At 46.6% G+C, this 24,853-nt stretch overlaps 1 protein-coding gene across 4 annotated transcripts in view; it reads left to right on the top strand.

Moving 5' to 3' along the window:
• Positions 1–21,712, top strand: part of Thada (THADA armadillo repeat containing) — a 351,130-nt gene extending 329,418 nt beyond the window's left edge. For all 4 annotated transcript variants that reach the window (XM_070025487.1, XM_070025484.1, XM_070025486.1 and 1 more), the window contains 2 exons: positions 18,880–19,049; positions 20,028–21,712. In XM_070025487.1, coding sequence (XP_069881588.1) covers positions 18,880–19,049; positions 20,028–20,384 — 527 coding nt within the window. In that variant the 3' untranslated portion in view covers positions 20,385–21,712. The remainder of the gene's footprint in view (positions 1–18,879; positions 19,050–20,027) is intronic.
• Positions 21,713–24,853: the final 3,141 nt, after the last annotated feature.

Raw genomic sequence — 24,853 nt, 5'->3', positions numbered from 1 at the left:
ATTCCCTTGGCTACAGCCATTTGAGGCCCAGAAAATCAGAGGGTTACCCAGAGCCTCCTCTTACCTGTTGCCATGGCCAGGAGGCTGAGCAACACCTCATCATGCCATTCTGTTCCTTCCCTCAGAGCAGTGCAAACAATGAAAAGCAGCCACACCCTTGGAAATTCATATCAGGGGAAGAAGGCAGGACAACATCAAAGCCTGCTGTAACCCAAGAATTCCTCAGCAGCTCTAGTCCCCTAATAATTATGGTTTGGAGATTTGCCAAGAAGCAAAACCACTTAACATGCCATATTTAACAATGAGCAGTTCTCTATGTTCATAATGGTCCCTCTGCAGCCCAAATAGGCACCTTGAACAAAAGGTAGGATCTACCTTAACTCTAAGCATGTTTTCAGGGTGGAATGTGGCATTTCCTTCTGCCCAACTCCTATCTCATGAGTGAGCTGGAGAAAGGCAGCATGGTCTGCTCGCTCTCCTCACTTTCCCAACATTTCATATACAGAATAAAAAGGCTTTGTTTTGCTTAAACTTAATTAATAGCCAAAATTGTGAAGTTTGGGGCTTTTCCTTTAGTTTTAAATAATCACTAACATTCTAAAAAGCCAGCATTCCAAGGAAGGCGTTTTGGGAAATGATACCAATGGGGTAGGAAGCAATGAGTTAGACCATCAGGAAGAGGGACAAAACAACTCCCCAGCCCTGAGCAGGGAGGAGCTCATATACAAGAGGACCAGGACTCTGCATCAGATGTACAAAACCTAGGATCTTGGTTCTCTCTATGTATGTGTTCAGAGTTCATCATAGGAGGTAGAGAAGAATAGCTGTTTCCTGGAAAGTTCAATAGAGCTAAATCTTAAAGGATGGGCAGAATTTCAGAGGGCATTAATGAAAAAGATAGAAAACATTCCAAAAAGACATGGGTGGCAAAGTTTAAGGTCTGTTCTAGAAAGGAATAAATGAGAATGGTACAAGCCTCAATTTGAGTTGGAGAACATGAAATTAAATGGAGAATCTATGGCATGTATGGTAGTATATACTTATAATCTCAGCACTTGAGAGGCAGAGACAGGAGGATTGAAAGTTCTAGGTCAGCCTCATCTATAGTGTTTGCAGAGTCAGCCTGGCCTTATATAATAAGACACTGTCTCAGAAAAAGGGGAGTGGGAGTAAGGCCTTGGGTTTAATCTTCAGCCTTGCAACAAAAAGAAGAAAGACAGAGAAAGGAAAAAGCCCTTTGGATCAACCAGGATTCTTTCACTTGCAGAAGTCCAAACAAACCCACTTCAGCATAGAGGGACATAGCAGGTCATGTAACTTAATTCCAGGGCTCAGGCCAACTTCTGACATGGTATAATTCAAGGATTAGACAGTGTCACAAGGACCTGATTTCTTACTATTTCTTTTTCTTTCTTTTTATTTTTTGCCAGACAGGACTTGAACTCAAGGCTTAGGCACTGTCCCTGGACTGCTTTTGCCCAAGGCTAGCACTCTACCACTTGAGCCACAGTGTCGCTTCTGGCTTTTTCTGCTTATGTGGTACTGAGGAATCAACCCAGGGATTCATGCATGCCAGACTAGCATTCTACCACTAAGCCACATTCCCAGCCCCAAAATTTTAACTCTTTTTTATTTTTTGGTCAGTTGTGGGGCTTGAACTCTGGGCCTGGGTTCTGTCCCTGAGCTCTTCAGCTCAAGATGAGTGCTCCCTATACTACTTGAACCACAGCACCACTTCTTACTATTTTTCATCTCTGCTCCTAGGTGGGTTATTTTCAGAAGAGCTTGAACTTCCTGTAGGGTTCAAGATAGCTGCAGTAACTCTAGCCTATACACCTCTATTATTGAAGTCCTGTGTCAGGAAAGTCCCATTGCATTTTCTTGACTCAGCTGGGTTCTGGGACCGTCCTTTGAACTAATCTTATAGGCAAATGCCTTCATTATCTTAGACTTGTGGCAGGTACCCCTGCCCAGAGTGAAGGGAAGTCCAAAACATATAGACTAAAAAGATGGAGAGGGCTGGGCGCTGGTGGCTCACACCTATGATCCTAGTTACTCAGGAGGCTGAGATCTGAGGATCACAGTTCAAAGCCAACTTGGGCAGCAAAAGTCCATGAGACTCTTATCTCAAATTAACCACCGGAAAACTGGAAGTGGCACTGTGGCTCAAGTGGTAGAGTGCTTACCTTGAGCTGAACAGCTCAGGGGCAGCCCAGGCCCAGAGTTCAAGCCCTACAACTGACCAAAAAGATGGGGAGAGGATGCTTCTCCAGGGGGAAGTTGGGGCACAATTGTCTACAGTGGGTGAGTGGAAGCTGACAACAAAGACAGCAGATATCCACTAAAACCTGTAGTGCCAGGCCAGAGAATCTGGATGTCATTTGCATTAGATAACCTCTAAAGATTTTCGAACCAATAAGTAACATGATCAGCACTATGTGTTAATATTTTAATTCAACTGCAGTTTAATTGGTGCCATGTGCTTGGTACATAGTAGGGGGTTGATAAACACATTATATGGGGGGGGGGGAACAAAACAAAAGTAGGAAGTAGGCAAATAAAAGGCCCCAAGTGTGGGCTACTGGCACATCACCTGTCTTTTTATCCTCCCCATGTCACAGAAAAGGTGCTTCTTTTCTCCACCTGCCCTCATATAGTACCTTAGGCCTCCTCCATGGCCTTTGTCCAGCCAGGAGTCCCTTTTCTCCTGGTTCCTCCCTCCAATGGCCTCCTCTCCCACGGGGATTGCCATTTCTCCTCTTCCCTAAAACCACACATCCTGGAGCCTCCACAGCCTTCAAGCTAATGTTTCAAAAGAATCTTTGAAGTCGCATGGCAGTCAGGGAGGAGGAAGTTTGAGCTTCACCTGGACATTCTCTGAAGAAGATAAGATGACCTGTAGGAGTGAGTGATTAGGGGAAAGAGTATTGGGACAAAGAACTGGTCAAAGCAGTTGTTATTGAGGTTCAGTGAGGAGTCACCAAAAAAATGAATGAAATTATTGCCAGGGGGCAGTTGATCTTCTAGCAGATATCAGCATACTGCCACTGTTCAGCTGAAATTGGGGGCTCAAAGCAGAGTAGACTGGGATGGGAAGATGTAGTGATGGAGCTCAGTGGGACTAACTAGGAGAGTATCCCAGGTCAAGGCTACCCTGGGTATGCCTCTGCAGAGAGGCAAGTGGAAAGGGAGTGGGGCTAGGAATGTAGTTGGGATTAGGGTGAAGGATGGTTCAGTGGAAGAGGAAGGCGGCTCAACAGTTGTGTCAGGGACACTAGCAAAGCCACATGGTATGAGAGCTTGTGGAGTATCTATACTCAGCAGTAATCTAAACCACAGAACCTACCTGTGGTACTTGATTCCCATCTGTAGTCCTTATGAAATGAGGCTCATAAAAGGTCCTTAGAAGTAATACAGGTGAAGCACTTATGACAGGTTTTGCACCCAAGTATTCAGCAGACATGAGCAGTGGTGCTGCGAATGTTTACTTCAAAGTGATGATAAAATTTAGCATCTGAGATCTTGAGTTGAAGCAATCAAAGAAATGACAAGTTTTCAGATGCCATGGTGGTTATCAGGTGTTGGTGAGATTGGAAGTGGAGGTATTGGAGTGAGGGAGGTTGAAGGATGTTGAAACTGCATGCAGGGACATCTTTATGAGTGCTTAATGACAGTTAGGGAGAAAGGCCAGATCTTGCAGCTCAGGTTAATAAGAATGGGAGGTGCTCAGGATGGACTTCAAAAGAAGACAGTGTGCTGAGGGAGGGGAGGGTGTCTGGATTCAGCTGGAGGAGTGTGTGCTGGTCTAAGTCAGAGACCAAGGAAAAGAAGCAGCACGAGAAGTGAGGAGCATGGCAGCTTCTGTTAAAGGAGTCAGTAGTGTGGAAAGATGGGAAATAGGAAGAATGTGCTCACAACAGAACAGATTTTGACAGGAAATATTTTTCATAATAGCCTCCCCTCCCAACCCCGTTGAACCCAGGGCCTTGCACGTACAAAACAAACCTTCTACTACTTAGCCATACCTCCAACCCCCTTGGAACAGTTGTTAAGGACCTGGGGACAAATCTGAAAAAAGACCAGAGGTTAGAGGAGGGTTTGAATAGATTCCTGAGGAAGCTGTTCCCACACCTGGAGATGGGATGGACCAGGTCCCTCAGGACTTCAAACTTGCTGAGCAGTCCCAACTGGCTGCAGCTGCACAAAGGCCTCACCCGTCACCCTCTCGGGGGAGCAGCTCTGCCTCTGTTCTGCAGTATTTCCCAGATCAGCGCTACTTAGCAGCTGACAGAGAGGGACCTGGAGAGCTGTGATCAGACTGCTCTTTTAGAGAGCCCAGAGCATCAAATGGCTTTCAAGGAGAGGAAACAGGACACCAGCCAGCTTCAGGGCTGCCTGCTCTTCCAAGAGCACTGCTCTGTAACGTAATTGTATTCCCACATTTTTTTCACATGATGTCAGGGAATCATCTCCCTTAAAAGCTTTCCTGAAAAAGTACAACTATAAAACAGACTCAGGCAGTGAAATGGAAACCAGACGAGTGGGCCTGTGGAAGAGCAGGTCTGTGCAGTTCGGGGAGATTCCCCTTTGCAACTTTGCAATCCAATCTCTGCTCTCTCCATACGACTGTTTCCTGGGATACACGTACATCCGAGTCAGCACACAGGTGACTGCAGATGTGAAATGTCTTGTGTTATTGCTGCGAGTGATGAGGTGCAGGGAAGCAACAGTTCCCGTGGTCCCAGTGCAGACCACCCTGGTAGGCATGAAACCACTCTAGTCCTTGTGCTGGTATAAGCCCAGGCCCTGGTACCCAGAGAGGAGGCCCAGCCCCAATGCATGGTTTTGTTGGTGGTGTTCCTAGGGTTGAACCTAGGGCCACATATATGCTGGGCACACGCTCACGTACAGAGCTAGATCCCCAGCCCTCACCCTTTTCACAATATAGTACCATCTTTACCACTGTCCAGAAACTTTTCACATCTCCCAAAAAAGCTCTGTACCCTTTAAGCAGTGATTTCTTATCTCTACCCCACCCCCACCCCCAGCCTCTGAGCATCTCCAGTCTGCTTTCTTGCTCCATGAATTTTCTTCTGTAGATATTTCATATAAATGATCCATATGGCCCTGTGCTTAGGTTTTTTCATTAGGCATGGTATTTGTAAGGTTTGTCTGTTGTAGGGCGAAACAACATGGCTTATTTATTTGTTTATTCATTTCTTTCTGTACTGAGGATTAACTTGGCCCTCATTCTTGCCAGGCAAATGCTCTACCACTTGAGTCACACCTTGGTTTTTGTTTTTTGGTTTTTTTTTACCTTTTTTTTTTTTTTGTAATGATTCTTTTGCTTTTGCCAAGGTAGACCTGAACCAAGATACTTATACCTCTACCTGAGAACCTTAGATTGCAAGCATTCATCAATATACTGGCTTATTTTTTGTTTTTGTTTTTGTTTTGTTTTGTTTTGTTTTGTTTTGGGTCCAGTCATGGGCCTGAACTCTAGGCCTGGGCGCTGTTCCTCAGCTCTTCAGCTCAAGGCTAGCACTCTACCACTTCAGCTACAGTGCCACTTCTGGCTTTTTTTTTTTTTTTTTTTTTTTTTTTTTGCTTATGGGTGTTGAGGAATCAAACCCAGGGCCTCAAGCATGCAAGGCAAGCGCTTTACCACTGAGCCACCTTCCCAGCCCATACTGGCTTCTTTTAGAGATAGGTTCTCGGTACTTTTTCCTAGACTAGCCTCAGACCTTAACTTCTTATCTCTGCTTCTTGGGGAGCTGGTATTACAACATCTTCTCTTTATGTCTAAGTAATATTCCACTGTATAGACATACCATATTTTGTTTCTCCACTTATCGACAGATAAGCGATGGTTGAGAATAATATCGTTGAAAGGGGACAGCAGGCATGTACCACTGATCCCTACCTCTCTTCCCCGCCACAGAGAGCTAACACATTGTTCTCATCCTGCTAAATCCAGAAAGAAACAGAAAGACTAAGATTGAGGTGTGGGAGTCACTCTGGAAATTAGTAAGGTCATGAAAGAGATGTTGGTAATCAGAAGAAAAACAGTCTGGATGGTGGGAGGGAAAAGTACGATACTGAGCAGGTCCAGGGCCCTAGAAAAAAATTGACTAAAGCAGGGGAATAGCTTCAGAGGATAGGGGTTCAATGGGCCAGAATGAAGGAAGGAGTGGGCCCCATACACCCATAGCTGGTACTTTAGTCCACTAGTGATGGGAGAGTAATACCAGAGAGCTGTCAACTTACTTCTTTGATGAGAAAGGGCCATGGAACAAGACAGAATGAACCTTTCATGCTAAGGAGCTGTGGGGTATTGGGGGCTTTGTACAAGACTTTTAACCAGCAGCACATCATGCCCCACCCTCACTGCAGAGAAGGGGATGGCTTGGGTGGGAGAAGACAAGGCCAGAAGAGACTGGTGGTAAGCCCACTGTTGTTGTTAAAGGAAAAATGGTGAGGATTCTGCCAAGAAACCTGAGTCCTGGAGCCTCGTAGCCCTGAGAGCAGGGCTAGGGACAGGAGGGCAGTGGGCAGGGCAGGCCCCCTGTGGGTATGAGGAGAGAGACACAGACTTCCTTCTCTTCTTTAGGCCTATAGATATTTTAAGATAGAGTCACAGTGTTTGACCTCACCATTGACCCACAGTATATTATGACTGTGAAAATGAAAATTTTTAATCTCAGTTACACAATGCTGATTACTTTTCAAGTAGTTTCAATTAATTTCCAGTGGAACTACATCAGGTCAGTAAGTCCATAAAAGTTTTACTGTACCATTTCAGACTGCATTGGTTTTATTTCTAAGTCTCGGATTTCCTAGGTGTTGCTACTATTTGCTTTTTTCAGTGTAGTAGCCAAATAACCAATTTGGTTATTGTGAATTTTACCATGTGTTATTGCCATTATCAGTGCAGCTTCATGCTAGTAGCTTTCATGGTAAAGTCAAAATTCTGCTTTGACTTCTTTCTTTTCTGGTCCTACCATCCCCACCCCCACCCCCCAGTGCAGCCCTTGAGGAAGAGAGCTTTTGTGCTGCATAGGTGCATGTTCTTCAAAGCTACTAACTTTAACTCCATCCAGCAACATTTTTCCTCCTGTTGAGTTGACTGAAAACCCAGATCTTCATCCTCCATCCTCTGGGTTTGTTATTGTTTCATTGTGCTGTTACTAAGGCTTGAACTCAGGGCCTGGGCTCTGTCCCTTAGGTTTTTTTGCTCAAGACTAACATTCTTGCCTCTTGAGCCACAGCTTAACTTCTGGGTTTTTAGTGGTTAAGTGGAGATCAGAGCCTCATAGATTTTTCCTTCCTGCCTAGTTTTGAACCAGGCCAGCTTTGAACTAAAATCCTCAGATCTCTAGGATTACAGGCCTGAGCCATAAGCACTGGGCCTGTGGCTTGTTCTTGAGAGGTTTTTGTAGACCTCACCCATCTCTTCCCTCACCCCAACTGTTTCAGTCTCAGCCCCCAACTTCCAGCTACCACATCCATGTCATTGGGTGGGTTTCCAGGTCTGTGGGAGGTAGACAGTAACTCCAGGTCAGCTACTGGAGAGTGTGAGTCACAGAGGACAGATAGATAGGAAGGGCCTTGAGAGGCCTGGGAGTAATCTCAGTTTCCAGTCAGGAAATTCCTGAGGCTGGAAGTGTATGTAGCTCAGTGGTAGAGTACTTACTCTAGCATACACAGAGTTCTAGATTCCTTCCCTAGTACCAGGAGAGGGGGAAGAAGGGGTTTCCAGCATGAATTCACAGATACTTAATATTCTGAAGATGTTTATAAATCTTAAGATCACTTTGTGAGGTTAAAATGCATAGCAAAGTTTCAGTCAATGGCATTACCACCATCTTCATTTCTTTTTTCTTTTTTTTTTTTTTTTGTCGGGGCCTGAACTCTGGGCCTGGGCGCTGTCCCTCAGCTCTTCAGGTCAAGGCTAATGCTCTACCACTTGAGCCACAGTGCCACTTCTGGCTTTTTCTGCTTATGTGGTGCAGAGGAATCGAGCCCAGGGCCTCGTGCATGCAAGGCAAGCACTCTACCACTGAGCCACCTTCCCAGCTCCACCATCTTCATTTCTGTAAATATGCTATATGATGTTCACACAATAGCAAAACCACCTAAAGAGGTGTTTTGTTAAATGACATGTGGCTGTACCTTGATTGGCTCTTATATTACTGCGTACTGTGCTTATTCTATTTGGAGCTAGGGGTAGTGTTGGGGTGGGATACCCCCAGCAACTTTCTGGATTTTGTAAGTAAGGTTTGGAGATGGTTAAAGTCCTCAGGAGAGATTTTCTGAACCTCATTTTTTCTGATTTAAATTTTCTAGTTTCTAGTTATGCCTCAAGACCGCACACGGGTATGTTGGGGGAGCCTCGCAGCCCCCCTGTGCTGTGTATTCCTGGCCTAGACTGGGCTGCTGACACAGTGTCTTGTGCTTATGACAGCTTTGTTGGAATGAAGCAGTCATTTGGTTTCTTCCTCCCTTGCCTTGAACTCTGAATAAGTTCAAGGGTTAGTGGTAGATAGGACTCAGAGACCAGGTGGGTAACTCCAAAGGCCAGAGAAGCTTCACAAGGAATTCATTGAGCCAATCCATCTTAAGAGCCCAGACAGTGGAGACATTTCTTATCAGAGAAATAGTTCCCATTAAGAAATAAGTTAAGGGAAACTGAAGGGACTTCAAGGAAAGAAAAAAATAGATATTTGAAGATTTCTCACCAGCTAAGTAAAATATGTCTGAGCCACTGAACTCTGCCTGAGCTGAGGAAGAAAAGGATGATGGAAGGGTGATCTCAAGTCACTCTGGCACCCTAGGAGAGCATCTCAGTCTACAGCCTTAGGCTTCCCGAAGGCTCATGGGGTAGAGATCCATTTCTATTCCCAGGAGGATGGCTTTGTGGCCTGTGCAGAGAAGAAAGCCCACGATACTTCCTTCCTCCAGAGCTGCAGGTATGAAACCCTTCAGGAAGCTCAGCAGAGGGAAGTCACCAGGGCCAAATGGGGGAAGAGGGTGGGCTACTGCAGAGAGGATTGTACACTGTGCACAGGAAGGTCCTGACCCAGTCCAAGCCAAAGGGATCCCCTAGACATAGACACCAAGTGCAGGCCAGAATGGTCAGACGTGGTCTGGTTCTTCCACATGCTGGGGCTCCATGGCGGGCCTGGGTTATCCTGCAATGGAACGTCATAGATGAAGCCCACACAGCCCAGCCTTCCCTGCTGAACTCAGGCTCGCCACAAGAAACAAGCAGCAGATGACACCTAAAACCACATCCAGAGCAAGTCCCCTGAAGGGCTTGGAGGCTGGTGGCTACCCTTCCTGCTTCTCAGGCAAGAAGGCCCGCAGAGAACTGGGGCTGTTCACAGGCATTGTTCCTTGAGGGTGATGTTTGCTTGAGTACATTCCTTGCTCATTAGTGTGGGTGGACATGAAAAAAAATGCAAGTATTTGTATAAGCTTTTAGCCAAGTGTACTATTAAGTAGCCATAATTGAATTTATGAATCCCTTTTCGGTGAAATATGGCCCTACACATTTAAGTCTTATGAAGTACATATTTGTTTTCATTCATATGGGCTCTGTCCATTTTTCAAATCAGTTATAGAAAAAAATGTACTTACCCAGTGATTCAAGGTGGGCCCATATTTTTTAAATTATAGTTACTTTAACTTGAAAAACAGACTTTTTTTTCAAATTTATTTTAAATGAAAACAAAGGATTTGCTAGAGCATGTCTGGTTTCATAGTAGGTCACCAGTAAACACATTTATATCAGGCAGCCATGGATGTCAGAGCACACAACCACTACTGTGGGCTGGCACTATTTGGGAGCTAGGCCTGCTAGAACTTTGGGGGCCTAGGCCATGTGTTCCATTTGAAAGTAGCTAGAAAGGGAAAAAAAGGCATAATGTTAATATTTGCAAATTCTTTTAAAACTTTGAATGATGATATTTTGATCTCCTCGCTTCGGACCTGGAAACACATTTCCAGCACTTGGCAGACTCGTAGCTAGTGGCTGCTTTTTACCTGTTGCCCCTTTCAGCTCAGAGGGTGGTGGGGAAGGAAGGAGTGAACTCTGGGGATACTTCCCTGGAAAAGGGAGATAGAGAGATAAGTCTTTCCAAATCTGTCCCACATGGAGACCTGAAGAGTTTCATCCATCCATCTACTGACTAGTCACTTGGAGTGACTCAGAGATGGGACCCTTGAGGGTTGGATAAGTTCATGGGTGGGGCCAAGGCAGGAGTTCTTGCTTCTAGGGACTACTGCCATGGAGTACTACTGCCATGTGCATTGTAAGCTGTTTAGCAGCATCACTGGCTTCTACCTGCTGCATGCCAATAGGCACCACTTCCTCCTCATTGCATCAAGCAAAACTGGCCCCAGACATTGACACATCCCATGAAGAGCAACATCATCTCTAGAGGAGAAACAGTAATGAGGCTGAGGCAAGTCTGCAAGACTTTTATCTCCAATTAACCACCAAACAGCTAGAACTGGAACTGTGGCTCAAGTGGTAAAACACCAGCCTTGAGCAAAAAAGCTAAGGGACAGTGTCCAGGCCCTGAGTTTAAGCCCCAGGACTGGCACTCACACACAAAGATACTATACATGTATATTTTTTCCTAATTTTGAAATAACCATGTAAGCTATACCAAACTTGTGAAGACCAAACAATCCCACGGCACCTCTGTTCGCATGCACCTAATGGGTACCTTGGGGTCCTGAGTTGAATCTGTTTGGTTGGGTTCTGCCTCAGGTGGTGTTCCTTCTTTTACACAATGGGTCCCAAAACTTAATAACAAAAAGAAGAAGGAAGAAGAGTAGTTCCCTCAGAGAAGATGAAGTCCGAATTTCCCTCCAGAATTACTACCAAGGCCAGATTGGGGAGAGGGGGAAAGGCTGGCTAATGTCAGGGACACAGACCTGGGACAGTGAGTACAGTAGTTTTCAGTATAATACATGCCTCTGGCACTTAGCCCAGTGCATCCTGGGACTGAGGCTGCCCTTGAGAGCTCCAGCCAGTACACTTGGTTCTTCTTTGATGAAATGTTTTAAATATTTCGATAAGGAACAAAAACTAATACCACAAACACCCTCAATTCCCTACCTCAACTTCCTATTGGAGTCTTAGAAGCCAGAAGAACTAATGCCCTCCATTCTTAAGACCAAGACCTTCCTCTGGGCCATTTGTCTCCATTAGGGGTCCTCTGGAATCTCTTTCTTGATCAAATTTGACATGATATGCTCATAAAGCACACTTCTGGTAGACTGCCTGGAAATGCCATGTCTGAGTCCAGCACGGAAGGCCTTGGGCTACAGGGAGGCTGGACTTCAGGATGGAGTATGCAAGGGAAGGCAGGGGCCAGAAAAGCTCCTTCCGGGGAGCCCAAGGAAGAGCTGAATGGTTGAGTCAGCAGATGAACCAAGCTTTTGTCTCATACTTGTTTCTCATGACTAAAATGCATGCCCTTACCTTGCTGAGGTTGTTTGGAAAGCAGCCTTTGAACCTGAAAATACTTGGCTCTGAAAAGAAAATGCACAGTAATCCATTCAATCATACCCTGCCTTTGCCTCCTTGGACCTCTTGGCTCATCAGCTGTCTAGCCTCCTTACCAGCCCCTCTCACAAATGCTCCTCATGATAGACAGGTCCGGCTCCTTGCTAGTCAACCTCTGGGCTCCCCACTTTGTCCCACCTATGCAGTCTCTAACCCCTCTGCCTGGCCAGGCTTTCCCTCCATGAAGCTTTCCCTCCTCCTGCTCCACATCTGGTTTTTCCATTTCTGTCTTTTCATTTCCACCACTTATGGTGTAATTAGTTTGTGTCACGCACCATCTTGAACTGTTTCCTCACACTTTGTGTGTGTCTGCTTGCCTCTCACCAAACTATTCACTCTGAGAAAAAAGAATGGGGCTTTCCTCTGGTGTCTTATAGAGTCTCACATAGCAGGATCAGTCAACACGTGTGGGTTGTGCAGAGTTGGATGGATGCAGAGTTGGTTGGTTGGCAGGGCTACCCAGCACATTGGCCAGCCTCTAGATCTGAGAAATTTCCCACCTGTGCCTTAAAATGGGGTTCTCCAGGACTAGAAAGAGGGAGAACTCAGCCCACTACCACTCAGCAATCACTGTGCTGGCTTGATTGCTCAGGAAAGAAACTTGATCAATGTCCTTACCTGATTCTTTAGAATCAGACTGCAGGAAGCCACTCTCTGAAATCATTTTCACACTTGGGAAAATGTGGACAGCACATATTTTCATCAGTTGGTAGGCAATGTGGGAAAAGTCCATGTTGACATTTTCATTTTAATCAGTACAATGGAAAACACTTCAACCTATCTCCCTGCCTCAGAATTAACCATTCCTTCCCTCAGTAGCAGGAACATGAACCAGGGACTAGCCTAGAGGTAGGCCTTTTCATGGAGCTAGGAAAGAAATGTTACCGGAGTGTCAGCAAGGAGCATTCCCTGATAGTGAGGCATCTGCCTTGGGGGGAAAGCTCTGACAGAACTGGCCCAGTAGCAAGAGGAAGTCCATACCACAGCAGCCCTAATGCCTCATTTGCTTCCCTCCTCTACAGTCCAAATGAGTTATCCACTCACAAGGATGGAAGCACCAGATTAGCCAATTCTAAATGTTGATTCGTTGTATCCAACATGATTCCAAGTGACTGAATGTCAGTCTCCCCGTGTAGACCTACCACATACATGAACACAGGTCTCTTCCCTGCCCAACTACTATAACTCTTCGATTGGGACTGCTCCACTGAGTACCTGATACTGATGGTCATATCTTTCCCCCGGACCAACAGCTACTTCATTCCTTTTTACAACTAAATATAGACATACCATAATTTTTCCAGTCATCAGTGGATACAGTGGATTCCACTTTTTGGCTATTATGATCAAGGCTGCTATAAGGTTCATGTACAGGTGTTTATAGGGATATATGTTTTTAATTTTTCTTAGGTATCTCTAGGAGAATTGTTGGCTCATATGGTTTAGACTTTGTGGGACCTCAAGATTTTTCCAAAGTAGCTGCACCATCCAACATTCCTACCAACAAACTGTGAGGGTTTGTTTCACCACACTTTTACTGAAACATCTTTGTGTGTGTGTGTGTGTGTGTGTGTGTGTGTGTGTGTGTGTGTGTGTGTGTGTGTGTGTGTGTGTGTGTGTGTGTGTGTGTGTGTGTGTGTGTGTGTGTGTGTGTGTGTCTGTCTGTCTGTCTGTCTGTCTGTCTGTCTGTCTGTCTGTCTGTCTGTCTGTCTGCCTGTCTGTCTTTCGGTCTGTCTGTGTCTCCTGGGGCTTGAACTCAAGGCTTGGGTGCCATCCCTGAGATTTTTTGCTCAAAGGCTAGCACTCTACCACTAGAGCCATACCTCCACTAATGGTTTTTTGTTTGTTTGTTTTTGGTAGTTAGTTGGAGATAACAGATTATCTTGCCCAGCTGGCTTCAAATCACAGCTCTCAGATCCCGCCTGCTGTAGCTAGAAATACAGGTCTGAGCCACCAGTGCCTGGCTTGTCTTTTTTGTTATAGTCATCTTTACTGGTATGAAAGGCATCTCTGTGGTTTAGGTTGCATTTTCTGATGGTTTTGTCCCATGCAAATTGGTAATTTATATATCTTCGCTGGAAAAATGTCTAGTCTGATCCTTTGACTGTTTTTTTTTAACTATAGTTTTAACAGTTTTTCATATATTCCAGATACATCTCTTGCCAGCTGCAGAGTTTGCAAATGTTTTCTCCTGTTGGGAGTTTTCCAGTCCTTCTCTTCCTCAGCATCTGCCTTCTCTTCTTCTCCTTTTTTGTTGTACTAAGGAACAAACTCAGGGCCTTTTATATGCTAGACAATATTTGCTTGCTTGCTTGCTTGCTTGCTTGCTTGCTTGCTTGCTTGCTTGCTTGCTTGCTTGCTTGCTTGCTTTGTCGTTGGGCTTGAACTCTGGGCCTGGGCGCTCTTCAGCTCAAGGTGAGCACTCTACCACTTGAGCCACAGCACCTCTTCCATTTTTCTGGTGGTTAATTGGAGATGAGTCTCACAGACTTCCCTGCCCAAGCTGGCTTTGAACCACGATCCTCAGATCTCAGCCTGCTGAGTAGTTAGGATTACAGGCGTGAGCCACCAGCACCCAGATTCAGACAGTATTTTCTTGAAGATACCTTTTGAAGCACTTTGATTCTAGTTTTGATGAAGTCTGACTTGTTTGAGCTTTTGATGTCAGGTCAATGAAACTATTGCCTAATATATAGGTTCCATACAGGATTACTCCTGTTTTCCTCTCTAAATTTTATAGTCTTAGCTCTTTCATGTAGTTGTTTGCTACACTTCTTTGTGTGTATGTGTGTACATGTCAGTCCTGGGGCTTGAACTCAGGGCCTGAGCTTTTTTGCTCATGGCTAGTGTGCTCTACCACTTGAGTCATAGCTCTGTTTATGGCTTTTTTTTTTTTTTTGAGTAGTTTATTGGAGATAAGATTCTCACAGACTTTCCTGTCCTGGGCTAGCTTTGAACCACAATCCTAAGATCTCAGCCTCCTGAGTACCTACAGGCATGAGCCACCAGCACCCAGCTGTTTGCTATATTTTAAGGTTGTTTTTGTATATGCCATTAGGCAGGAGCCCAGCTTTATTCCTTTGCATATGTATATCCAGTTACCTCAACATCAGTGGTTGAACAGACTGTCCCTTCCCCAAAATTACTTTGTTTTGAACCCCTTGTCAAAAACAAGTTTAGGAGATGGGAAGGTGGCTCAGTGGTAGAGTGCTTGACTCCCATGCATGAGGCCCTGGGTTTGATTCCTCAGCACCACATAAACAGAAAAAACCACAAGTAGCACTGTGGCTCAAGTGGTAGAGCACTAGCCTTGAGCTGAAAAGCTGAGGGACAGCACTCAGGCCCAGAATTCAGGCCCCATGACTGACAAAAAAAAAAAAAAGAAGAAATTTACCCTAAATAGCGAAATTTGTGTCTGGGATGTGTTCCATTGATTGGGATTCTGCCCTCATGCCAGCACCATACTGTCAGGCTGGCATGTGGCACCTGTGTGTGCTTAGAATGTGTAAAGCCTGAAGTTCATCTCTAGCACCATGAAAAGCTCTGATTCCCACGGCCTTGGGGTCAGTTTTGAAGTCAGAAAATGTGAGTCCTCCAATTTTGGTTTTTGGTTTTGTTTTTCAAGATTGTTTTGGCTACTCTGGATACATAACAGATGCCTAACCACACGTGTTGCTTTGTCACTTGCTTTCTCATTTCCTTGATGGAGGGGCCAGCCTGTATGTTAGGTACAAACTCCTCTCTTCTCTAGTCTCCTTCTGGGTCAGCCTTCTCCTAAGATTCAGGCTTCTCTGGCTGAGCTTAGGCTGGGGCCAGGTAGTAAAGGAGGGAATCTGGGGGCCTCACCTGGCTCTTAAGTAGGAGACCTAAATCCAGCTAATCCCCACCTGCTTCTGCCTGCCCCTCCCCACTTCCTTCCTTAGCCTGCAGGGTTGGGTTGATTGGGACTCTGTCTGGATCCACTTGCAGCCACCTCACAGCAGCTCCTCCAGCCGTCATCCTAGCTCTCCCCTGCCCCTTTCTGAGCATGGCTCATGGCAAATAGTCTACAAAGAGACTGTCCTGTCAGGCGGTGCCCGTGTGGCTGTCTGGCCTTTCCCGTGGCATTGTAATCACTCTTGTGTGATCTTTATAGACCCAGAGAGTCACCTGAGCTGCCGGCACTTACTTCTTTGGTAGCAGGTGAACATTTTTTCTTTGGAAGGGTTTTCAGGTCTTGCTTTAAAAAGACTTCTCTTCTTCTCCCCTACCAAGGGGGGGTGAGGGGAAGATGGAGAAAGGGTGAGCTAGAGGGTATAACTTTCTGGAAGTTCTCAAGCTCAAACTGCTATTCCTTCTGCAATAAGAAGGACTTTCAGCTGTGGCCTTTCCCCACACATGGCCCCTCAGCTGGGGGCTTTTTTCCCTTGCTTTCTTTATTATGACTATTTCCTTTTTTGGGAATAACTAAAAGTGATAAAGTCAAGTGTACCTCCTTCACCTCTGTGGACTGCTGGGCCGGTTTCTTAGCCACTACCCTGCTGCGAGCCCAGCAGCACCACCAACTCTGCAAACATGCAGCCATGCCCTTGCCTCCTAGAACAGTCCTCACAGCTAAGGGCGAACGAATGAACAGTCAATAGGCGTAGAACTTTCGTATTGCCAATAACATTAATTACTGGTTATCAAGTGACCCGGATGTGGTGGAACAGAGCCACCATCCTCACACTAGGAGATAAGAGGTGAGAGGAAGAATTCTAGGTCAGCCGGAGCTATAGAGAGACAGTTGGGTCCCCAAAAAGAACAAGAACAAAAAAAGGGGGGAGTATACTTGTGGAGATGGGAGGGAAGGGATAGTAGGGGAAAAACAAAGGAGGAGATGACAATGCTCGATAGGAAATACTCATTACCTTGCTCAGATAACTGTAACCCCTCTGTACAGTATCTTCACAGTAAAAAACATTTTTAAAAAAGGAAGAAAGGAAAGGAAGAAGGAAGGAAGGAAGGAAGGAAGGAAGGAAGGAAGGAGGAAAATTAGTAAGTCCAGTGAGACAAAGGCAAAAATGTATCATGTTCAGAGCTTCACACAGGTGTATTCTGTGCATCTTGTCTGTACAGAATCCTATTTTGTAGTTCCTTTGGGGTTTGGAAGAGGCCACTTAATTGTACTCCCACCCATGCAATGCTCAACCAACCAAGAGCCCCTTGGTTGAGGTAGAGGTAAAGACAGAGATTATTTTCTAGTAAAGAGGTTCCCATCTAGAGCCCCTACTCCCCTTGGCCCTCCTCCTCTCCTTTCTTTTTTTTTTTTTTTGTCGGTCCTGGGGCCTGAACTCTGGGCCTGGGTGCTGTCCCTCAGCTCTTCAGCTCAAGGCTAGCGCTCTACCACTTGAGCTACAGCGCCACTTCTGGCTTTTTCTGCTTATGTGGTGCTGAAGAATCAAACCCCAGGCCTCGTGCATGCAAGGCAAGCGCTCTACCACTGAGCCACCTTCCCAGCCCCTCCTTCTCTCCTTTTCTGTTTCCCAGTTTAAATCTTGCTTCCCTGTACTGAGGGACACTAGTGAGAAAGTTGGCTCTCTGAGGATGGTGAGATATTGGTGATGCTGGACAGTCCCCAGCCTTGTTTATCTCACTCTAAAAACCTTGTTGCTCACTCTTGAGTTCTTTTTTTTTTTTTTTTTTTTTTTTTTTTTTAAATTGTATTTTATTTTATTTGAGAACATACTGTACAGAGGGGCTACAATTACATGGGCAGAATAATGCATACATTTCTTACCAAGCATTGCAGCCTCCTCCTTTGTTTACCCTTCACTTCCCTTCCCTGCCTCCCCCCTCCCCCCACCCTCACTCTTGAGTTCTTACAGCCACTATGACTGTACAAGCGGGTTGGCCTATCTACACCACAGGCTCCTCATCAGTAATGGGATGTTAATACCTAGTCCATAGATGTTGAGGGAGGACTGTAACTCAGCAGTAGAGCCTTTGCCTAGCATGATCATGGCTTTGGGTTTGATGTAGCACAGACTTAACTTTTACACACAAACACACACACACACACACACAAAATCTTTAAGAAATGGAGACAAAGCACTTGATCAGTACCTGATATATCATAGGCCTTTAATGGAGTCTTTATAATACATAACTGGTTCAACACCCTGGGGAACTCAGCCTCCTCTTCCAGACTCTGGGCCTTCTAGTGTGCTAAGCAAGTAGGATTGGGGCCAAATACTCAGGAACAGTTGCAGACAGATCTTGGAGCTGTAGGTTGGAAAGAGCTGAGAGCTTCACAGAAGCATGTCATTAAAAGGCAGGTGCTGGTGCCAGAGGGATTCCCAGAGGCCTGCTGCCTGAGGGGGGATTTTAGTGAGTTTCAAACCTACTGCTGGTTAATTGAGAAGGGCTGATTAGTTGTTGGCAGAAGTGTCAACATCCTGAATTTCCCTACATCCCTGTATTTAGTATTGTCTAAGAATGGTAAAGTAAGCAATGGTTTCCCCATGGCACCCTGCTTGCCCTTTCTACACCCTTTTTGCTCTCTCAGTGGCTCTCCTTCATACAGCCAGGAATTCAAGGGTCTGAAAAATTAAGCCACTCCAAGACAGAGGGCAGCAGGATGTGAGTGAAGTCCCTCTGGGGTTGTAACTCAGTGGAAAAGCACTCACCCAGCATGCAGAAAATGAACAAAATCCTACCCACCACCTACTTTTTGATAGCCCATGACTTATAAAATGGCTTTCGCATTCTTAAATGGTTGGGAAAAATTCACAAGAATATTTGCGACACATGAAATTCAAGTTTCACTATCCATAAGTTGTATTAAAACAGCCACATCATGCCTATGGCTGCCTTTGAGCTGAGCAGGTATGACAGAGCCCTTAAAATGTGTGGTCTGCAACATGTATTCACCACCCATTGAGGTGTATGCTACTCCCTCCTCTGAGATGATAGAGCTTTAACTTGTTACCTATAAGAAAACTTTCCCTTTGGGGGAAGGGGCAAATCAATGAATCTGGACTTCCAAGGAGACTCTGGGTGGCAGCCTTCCTGATCCTTCCAGTTATATACCAGAAGGGCTAGAAAGCAAGGCCTGGTCCTGTTGTTGGGGCTGCTCCAAGTTGGGATAAGGAGATAGTGGCAAGCAGGCCTAGGACTCATCCTACCAGTGGCTCTAGGATCTAAGAGGAAATTACTAGCCTCCCAGGGAACCTTCCTACCAGCACCCTGCCCAAGTTAAGACCCCTCATGTTCCTAGAGTCCTGTGGACTTCCCACTGGCATAGAGCAGTGCACTCATTGCTCGCCTCTCTGTTTTTGCAGAGTTTGCCTTCTGCCAGGTGGATGCCTCCATCGCTCTAGCCCTGGCTCTGGCTGTCCTGTGTGACCTGCTCCAGCAGTGGGACCAGTTGGCGTGTGGACTACCCATCCTGCTGGGATGGCTGTTGGGAGAAGATGATGACCTCGCCAGCTGTGTGGAGAGCCCACATCAGGTGATCCTGGGGATTTAAGGAACCAGACAACATCCTGAGTGTTTGCTAGATGCTGAGGTTTCTGGGCCACTGGAAGCTGTTTCCTAGGTGCTTGAATGCAGAGCACCAGTTAGAAGGCCTTCTGAGGGTCCTAGAGAGATACTCAGGTTCTGTTGTAGGATTCTGATGGCAAAGCCTTCACACAGCTGGGGAAGGAACTTTGAGTGATGCTCCTTGGATGTTGGGTGTAATTACAGTAAGTGGTTAGTGTGGGGCTCCCTGTAGCAATGTTCAAGAATAAAGTATTTCCTAAGAATTAAGAGTCATTGAGAGGAACTCTTTACCTCCTCTAGGTGGGGGAGTGGTCACAGATAGGGAAACTGAGGACCAACACAAGCATCAGAAGCATCCTGAGAATGGAAATTCTCAGCCATCTGTGCCTAATTCTACTGGTGTCCCTAGTAGCCCAGGAGTTCAAAAGGCAGCTGTTTACGGAAATTGTGGAGGTGTGATAAGGCTGTGTGATAAAATGGCCTTGGAGATATGCAGCATTATAAAAACTTGGTCTCATGCTCTGAAGCCAGTGTCTCACATTGGTAACTCTTTGGTCCCTGGTCTGCTGCTGAGATGTCCCTTTCTCCCTCCTCTCTGATTTTGGATACACCTAGGGCCTTGGTCAAGGTTGCATTTTCAGCATCAGGCCCCCAAAATATCTTGGCTTTGAACTACAGACACATCTTTATCAAAAGTCATGTTAAGTCAGGGGAGGGAGGGGCTCCTCTCTGGTTTAAAAAAAAAAAGGTACAAGAGCAAAAATAGAAGGTGACCTTCAAGGCTGCTAGTGGTGTGTGGGGCGAAGGTGTTGACAAGCTGGAGTGAGCCCTCTGTCAGGTGGAGGAGGAAATGTCCCTCTTGCATCTGGCAGGACGTTGCTTGGAGTGCCTGGGGCTTGTCAGCATTCCCTGAAAGGCTGACTGTAAGCATTTTCACTTGATGTAGGAAGAAGACGACTACCTGTTTGAAAAAGCAGAAGTCAACTTTTGGGCTGAGACCCTGACCTTTGTGAAATACCTCAATAGATCTCTCTTCCATGTCCTCTGCAAGTCCTGCCGCCATCCCCCTCGCTCTGAGAGACTCCATCACCTGCGGAAGAGGGTGTCAGAGCAACGCCAGTGCCTCTCCCAGCTCTTCAGAGAGCTTCCTCCAGCTGCTCAGTTCCTGAAGACAGTGGAGTACACAAGACTACGCATTCAGGAGGAAAGGACATTAGCAGGCCTGAAGCTGCTAGCCTTTCTGGAAGAAAAGGAAGGGGAAGCCTCCTTGTTCTCAAAGCCCAGTACTCTCCTGCAAAATTAAGAGTTAACTCACAAGGACACTGAAGAAAGAAGGCTTACAGGGAGTCTACCACCAACTCTCCAAGAAATATGTCCATCATGTTCAAACTTTCCCCCTTCATTCCTCATTTCTAGAAGTTTGGACTTCTGTCACTTTCTACTGAGGGATTTTTCTTCCATTCAGTCATTCATGGCAGCCTAGTTTACTGCAGCTACTATAGGAAGTGAGGCTACCCTTGAATGTTTACTCTGCCCGCAGGTGCAGGCCACCTGCAGGCCTGGATTAGCCTCTTCCATCCCCTAGGACCACTGATGTCCAGCCATTGCCACTCTGTTTCCTGTGAATTCACTACACAGACTGGATTTTAAAATAAACAACCCCTCCCTCTTTTGGGGGGGAATATATATGTAGGGCTGGATTAGTTGGCAAAAGACTCATTTGGTTAGATTTCTAAATTGTATTCCATTTTAGCAAAACAGAAGTATGTTCCAAAGCTGGGCACTGGTGGCTCACACCTGTAATCCTAGCTACTCATGAGGTTGAGATCTGAGGATCACAGTTCAAAGCCAGCCCAGGCAGGGAAGTCTGTGAGACTTTTATCTCCAGTTAATCACAGAAAAAGCCAGAAATGATGCTGTAGCTCAAGTGGTAGAGTGCTAGCTTTGAACAAAAGAAGTTTAGAGACAGCAGCCAAGCCCAGAGTTCAAGGCCCAGGACCGCTACTTAAAAAAAAAAAAAAAAAAAAAGAAAGAAAGAAAGAAAAGAAATATGTTCTGGCTGGGCACCAGTGGCTCAGGCCTGTAATCCTAGCTGCTCAGGAGGCTGAGATCTGAGAATCACAGTTCAAAGCCAGCCTGGGCAGGAAAAGTCTGTGACACTCTTATCACGAATAAACCACTCAGAAAACTGGAAGTGGCTCTGTGGCTCAAGTGGTAGAGGACTTGTCTTGAGCTGAAGAGTTGAGGGACAGCGCCCAGCCCAGAGTTCAAGCCCCATTAACGACCAAAAAAAAATAGGTTTCCAGTGTTGGGTCCTGGGGAGAGTAAGGATCAACTTCATGCCAATAATTTTGTTGTGCTATCTGCATGCATAAGTCCTGATGTGGTCCTCACATGCATACTGTTAGGATAGCCACTGGCAATCTACTATGTTCCCCCAAAATGTGTGCTGGTTAACTAGGAAATCTGATTTTGCCACCGAGCACGTCCTGTTGACTTTTACAAAGAACTTGAAGAAAGGAGAGCCAAAGCAAATGTTTTATTTGATGTCCACACTTTTACCATCCTGTGCTTGGTGGCAGTAACAAGACTGGGCTTTAAGATGTCAATAAACACACTGATTTATTTCAATGATTTAGTCTAGAAACCTTACAAGCATTCTGTCTTTCCAGGCCAGCCCAGCCTTCTGCCTCATATATCCAGCAGGTGGCGTTCTTTGTACATATTTTGCTGCTGGTCTTGTATTTCATTTTTACCATTTTAAACGTATACTTTCAGAACTGTAGACAGTTACCTTGAAATTCATAGTTTGGAAATATGATTGTCTCATTCATGGTCATTTTCCATCCTAGTTATCTGAAAAGGTCATTTTACTCATAATATATAAATCTGTGGGAGGCCTGTAAATATTTTTAAAATTTTCTCAGGTAAGTAATTCCCTAAGACCTATTTTATGTTTGATGATCTGAAGGTGCAAGTTAGAGAAGAAGGAATTGAATATGGCTATTTCCTACTGGAAAAAAAAAAAAAGCTGAGATTTTTAATCTAACTGATCTGAGAGAAAACCATCCAACACTAAAAATGTGGTCATATTTCCGGAATGGAGAAAGGCTCTACAAGAAGAGGAGAAATACAGGTTAACTCAACATCCAAAGTATCATGTCATCCTAAGGAGAACAGACAATTCCCTGGGTGGTCTTGCAAACATTCAGGTCCAAATGTGTTCTTGTGATCCTGAATTAATTACCTACTTAGGCATCTGTGTAGCCCACACTTGATAGAAAGTTGCCAACTTGACTGTTTTTTGTTCTGAGACCTAGCTGGTAGGAAGGCAGGGACTGATGGTATAATGTGGTAATCACTACGTGGCAATAACCATGAAAGAATACTTCTGAACAAGGCACAACAAAGCCCAACTCATTAAAAAAAAAAAAAAAAAGGCCACCACCACCATTTATGTAAAATGAAATACAAGCAGTGATGTAATAATAAAAATATTTTACTCTAGTAGGCACTCTGTCCTAAACCATGTCCCAGAACATGTTTACATGGTAATTTCAGAATCCTACCAAGTCCACAAAGCGGGTGTTCTCACCACTGTTGACTGGGAATTACCCCAGATTTAGCTCTTGGCTGGCTTCAGCTAGCTTAGATGGGCAGGAAGGACTGCTCTTTCCTGATGTCTATACCTGGTCTTCTTACTAACCTGACAGTACTGGCTGAGGAAACAGTTGCTTCACACTGATGCACCCCAGGAAAAATCTTGAAGACCCTGTGCTCAGGGACTAACTCGTGTTTCAGCAAAGAATAAAAACATGTCAGCCAGTTACCTCTATAAGCCAGTGATGGATGGACAAGAATAAAGCCCTCTCCTGCAGTCACTACTTCCTTATGACTCGAGTTCTAGGGTCCAAAATATGGGTGGCCACTGGTTCTTTCTGTACTCATGATTCTGTGACCCACACCCCATCCATCTGGCACATTCTAGAGGACTGGCTTTGTCCACTTTGCCAATTTATTTTAAAGATGATTTGTACCTGTCCATCTTTTAAATACCTCTTAGCTCAACTGCACCTTGACAAAGGTGAGGGATGAGTAAAGCAAGAATTTTATCTTTGCTATCTTTGTTTTACAAGTACCAAACAGATGGCGTGACTTGTCTCCGATCACATGAGTGAATAAGACATAGGGCCTGAACTCTAGCCCCACATTTCTGACCCTAAAGTTCTTCCAGCCCCACCTAGGACTCTAGATCCCAGGTGGGTAAATGCTGTTTGCTGGAACTTGACCCCCTTTGTCTCAAAGAAGGCCTGTCTCCTTCTCCCCTGGTTAACTGACAGCCCAATGAGGACTGAATGAACTAAGTGCAATCAGACTGGTAGATCAATTTGGAAAGGGGTGTGGGTCAAGCTTATTTCCCTGGCAGCTCCTGGACATTCCACCTTAGGCGGCCTGTCTGCCAGCTGGGTGAAATCATGGGCCTGGCTCCAGCCTTTTGGCAGCTAGAGTAGACAGCATAGCTAGAAGAGGCCTCAACCAGACTCCAGGGCGGCCGAGTACAGCTGTCAGCGGCCTTTGCCTCGCCGGGCGCTAGGTGGGGGTGTCTGCCCCGTCCCAGGACAGGAGCCGACGTCCGTGGGGAACACGCCTTTCCCAGGGTAAGCTGTTGGGGTGCAGGCTGCCGAGAGGTAACGGGGAGCCCCCACCCAGGCCGCAGCCCCGCCTCAGCCTAATCCTACAGCAGCTAAGGCTGGACTGGGGGCTGGGACGACCCGGAAGACGCGACGCGCAAAGACTACGCAGGGCAGAAAGCCTTGGCGGGCAGCTCCCCCCCAACCCCCGACAGAGTTAGGGGAGATCAGATCCGCCAGCAGACGGAAGAGATGGAAGGAAGTTGCCTCCATGCCTGAACGGCTCTGGCGGCTTTCTCTCCCGTCCTCCGAGTCGGCTCCCCGCCCCGGACGCCCCGCGCCACTCCGCGCCTTTGGCCCTGGCTCAAGGTCTTGTGATGTGATTAGCAAAGCCAGCGCCTTGTCCTCAGACACTCAGCCCAGCCCGGCAGGCCCGGGCGCTCCAGCCCTGTTTACTGAGCCTGGGCGGGGAGAGGGGCGGAGAAACCGGTCCGGACTCCGGAGGGCCAGACTACAGCTGCAGCCTTCCGCGTGGCCGCGTCTCCCAACCCACCCCCACCCCCATCGTGCCTCCACGTGCAGCCCGACGGAGCCCCTCTACGAGACTCAGGCGGGGAACCCCTGCGCTCTTTGCCAACCAGCTGGGCGCGCGCGGACGGTTGCAATAGGTTTGCATTTTGCAATTCCCGCGCCCAGTACAGAAACTTGAGGGTGGGAGATAAAAGCCGCGCCAGCCCGCCTGGCAGGATCGGGCGGGGAGAGACACGTCCAGGGCTGCAGAACGCAGGGCACGTGGAGGGTGCGGGGGCTTTCCAACGCTGCAGCCCCACCGGCGAACAGAGAGCAGCAACCTCACCGCCGCCACCCAGCTAGCACCCAACGGGGCTGAACTCTCCACGCTGCCCCGGCGCCCGGGCCGCCGGCCCCGCCTCTTCCCCACCCCCTAGAAGAGGGGGAAATTGGCGGCGACCAATGGGAGGCCAGCGAGGTGCCTGACGTTGGCGAGCCGGCGGGCGGCGTTGCCTGGAGACCCCGGCGGGGTCAGCGCTCCGTGCCCTCCCCTGGCGCGCCCGCCCCGCCGCCGCAGCGCTCCCGGGCTCTTATATAGGCTGCGCGCTCGCGGGCCGCCGAGTTCCAGCAG

Source organism: Dipodomys merriami, unplaced genomic scaffold, assembly GCF_024711535.1.
Source record: "Dipodomys merriami isolate MVZ:Mamm:240054 unplaced genomic scaffold, mDipMer1.0.p SCAF_17, whole genome shotgun sequence".
Taxonomy (NCBI): domain Eukaryota; kingdom Metazoa; phylum Chordata; class Mammalia; order Rodentia; family Heteromyidae; genus Dipodomys; species Dipodomys merriami.
This window is presented reverse-complemented; position numbering and strand designations above follow the sequence as displayed.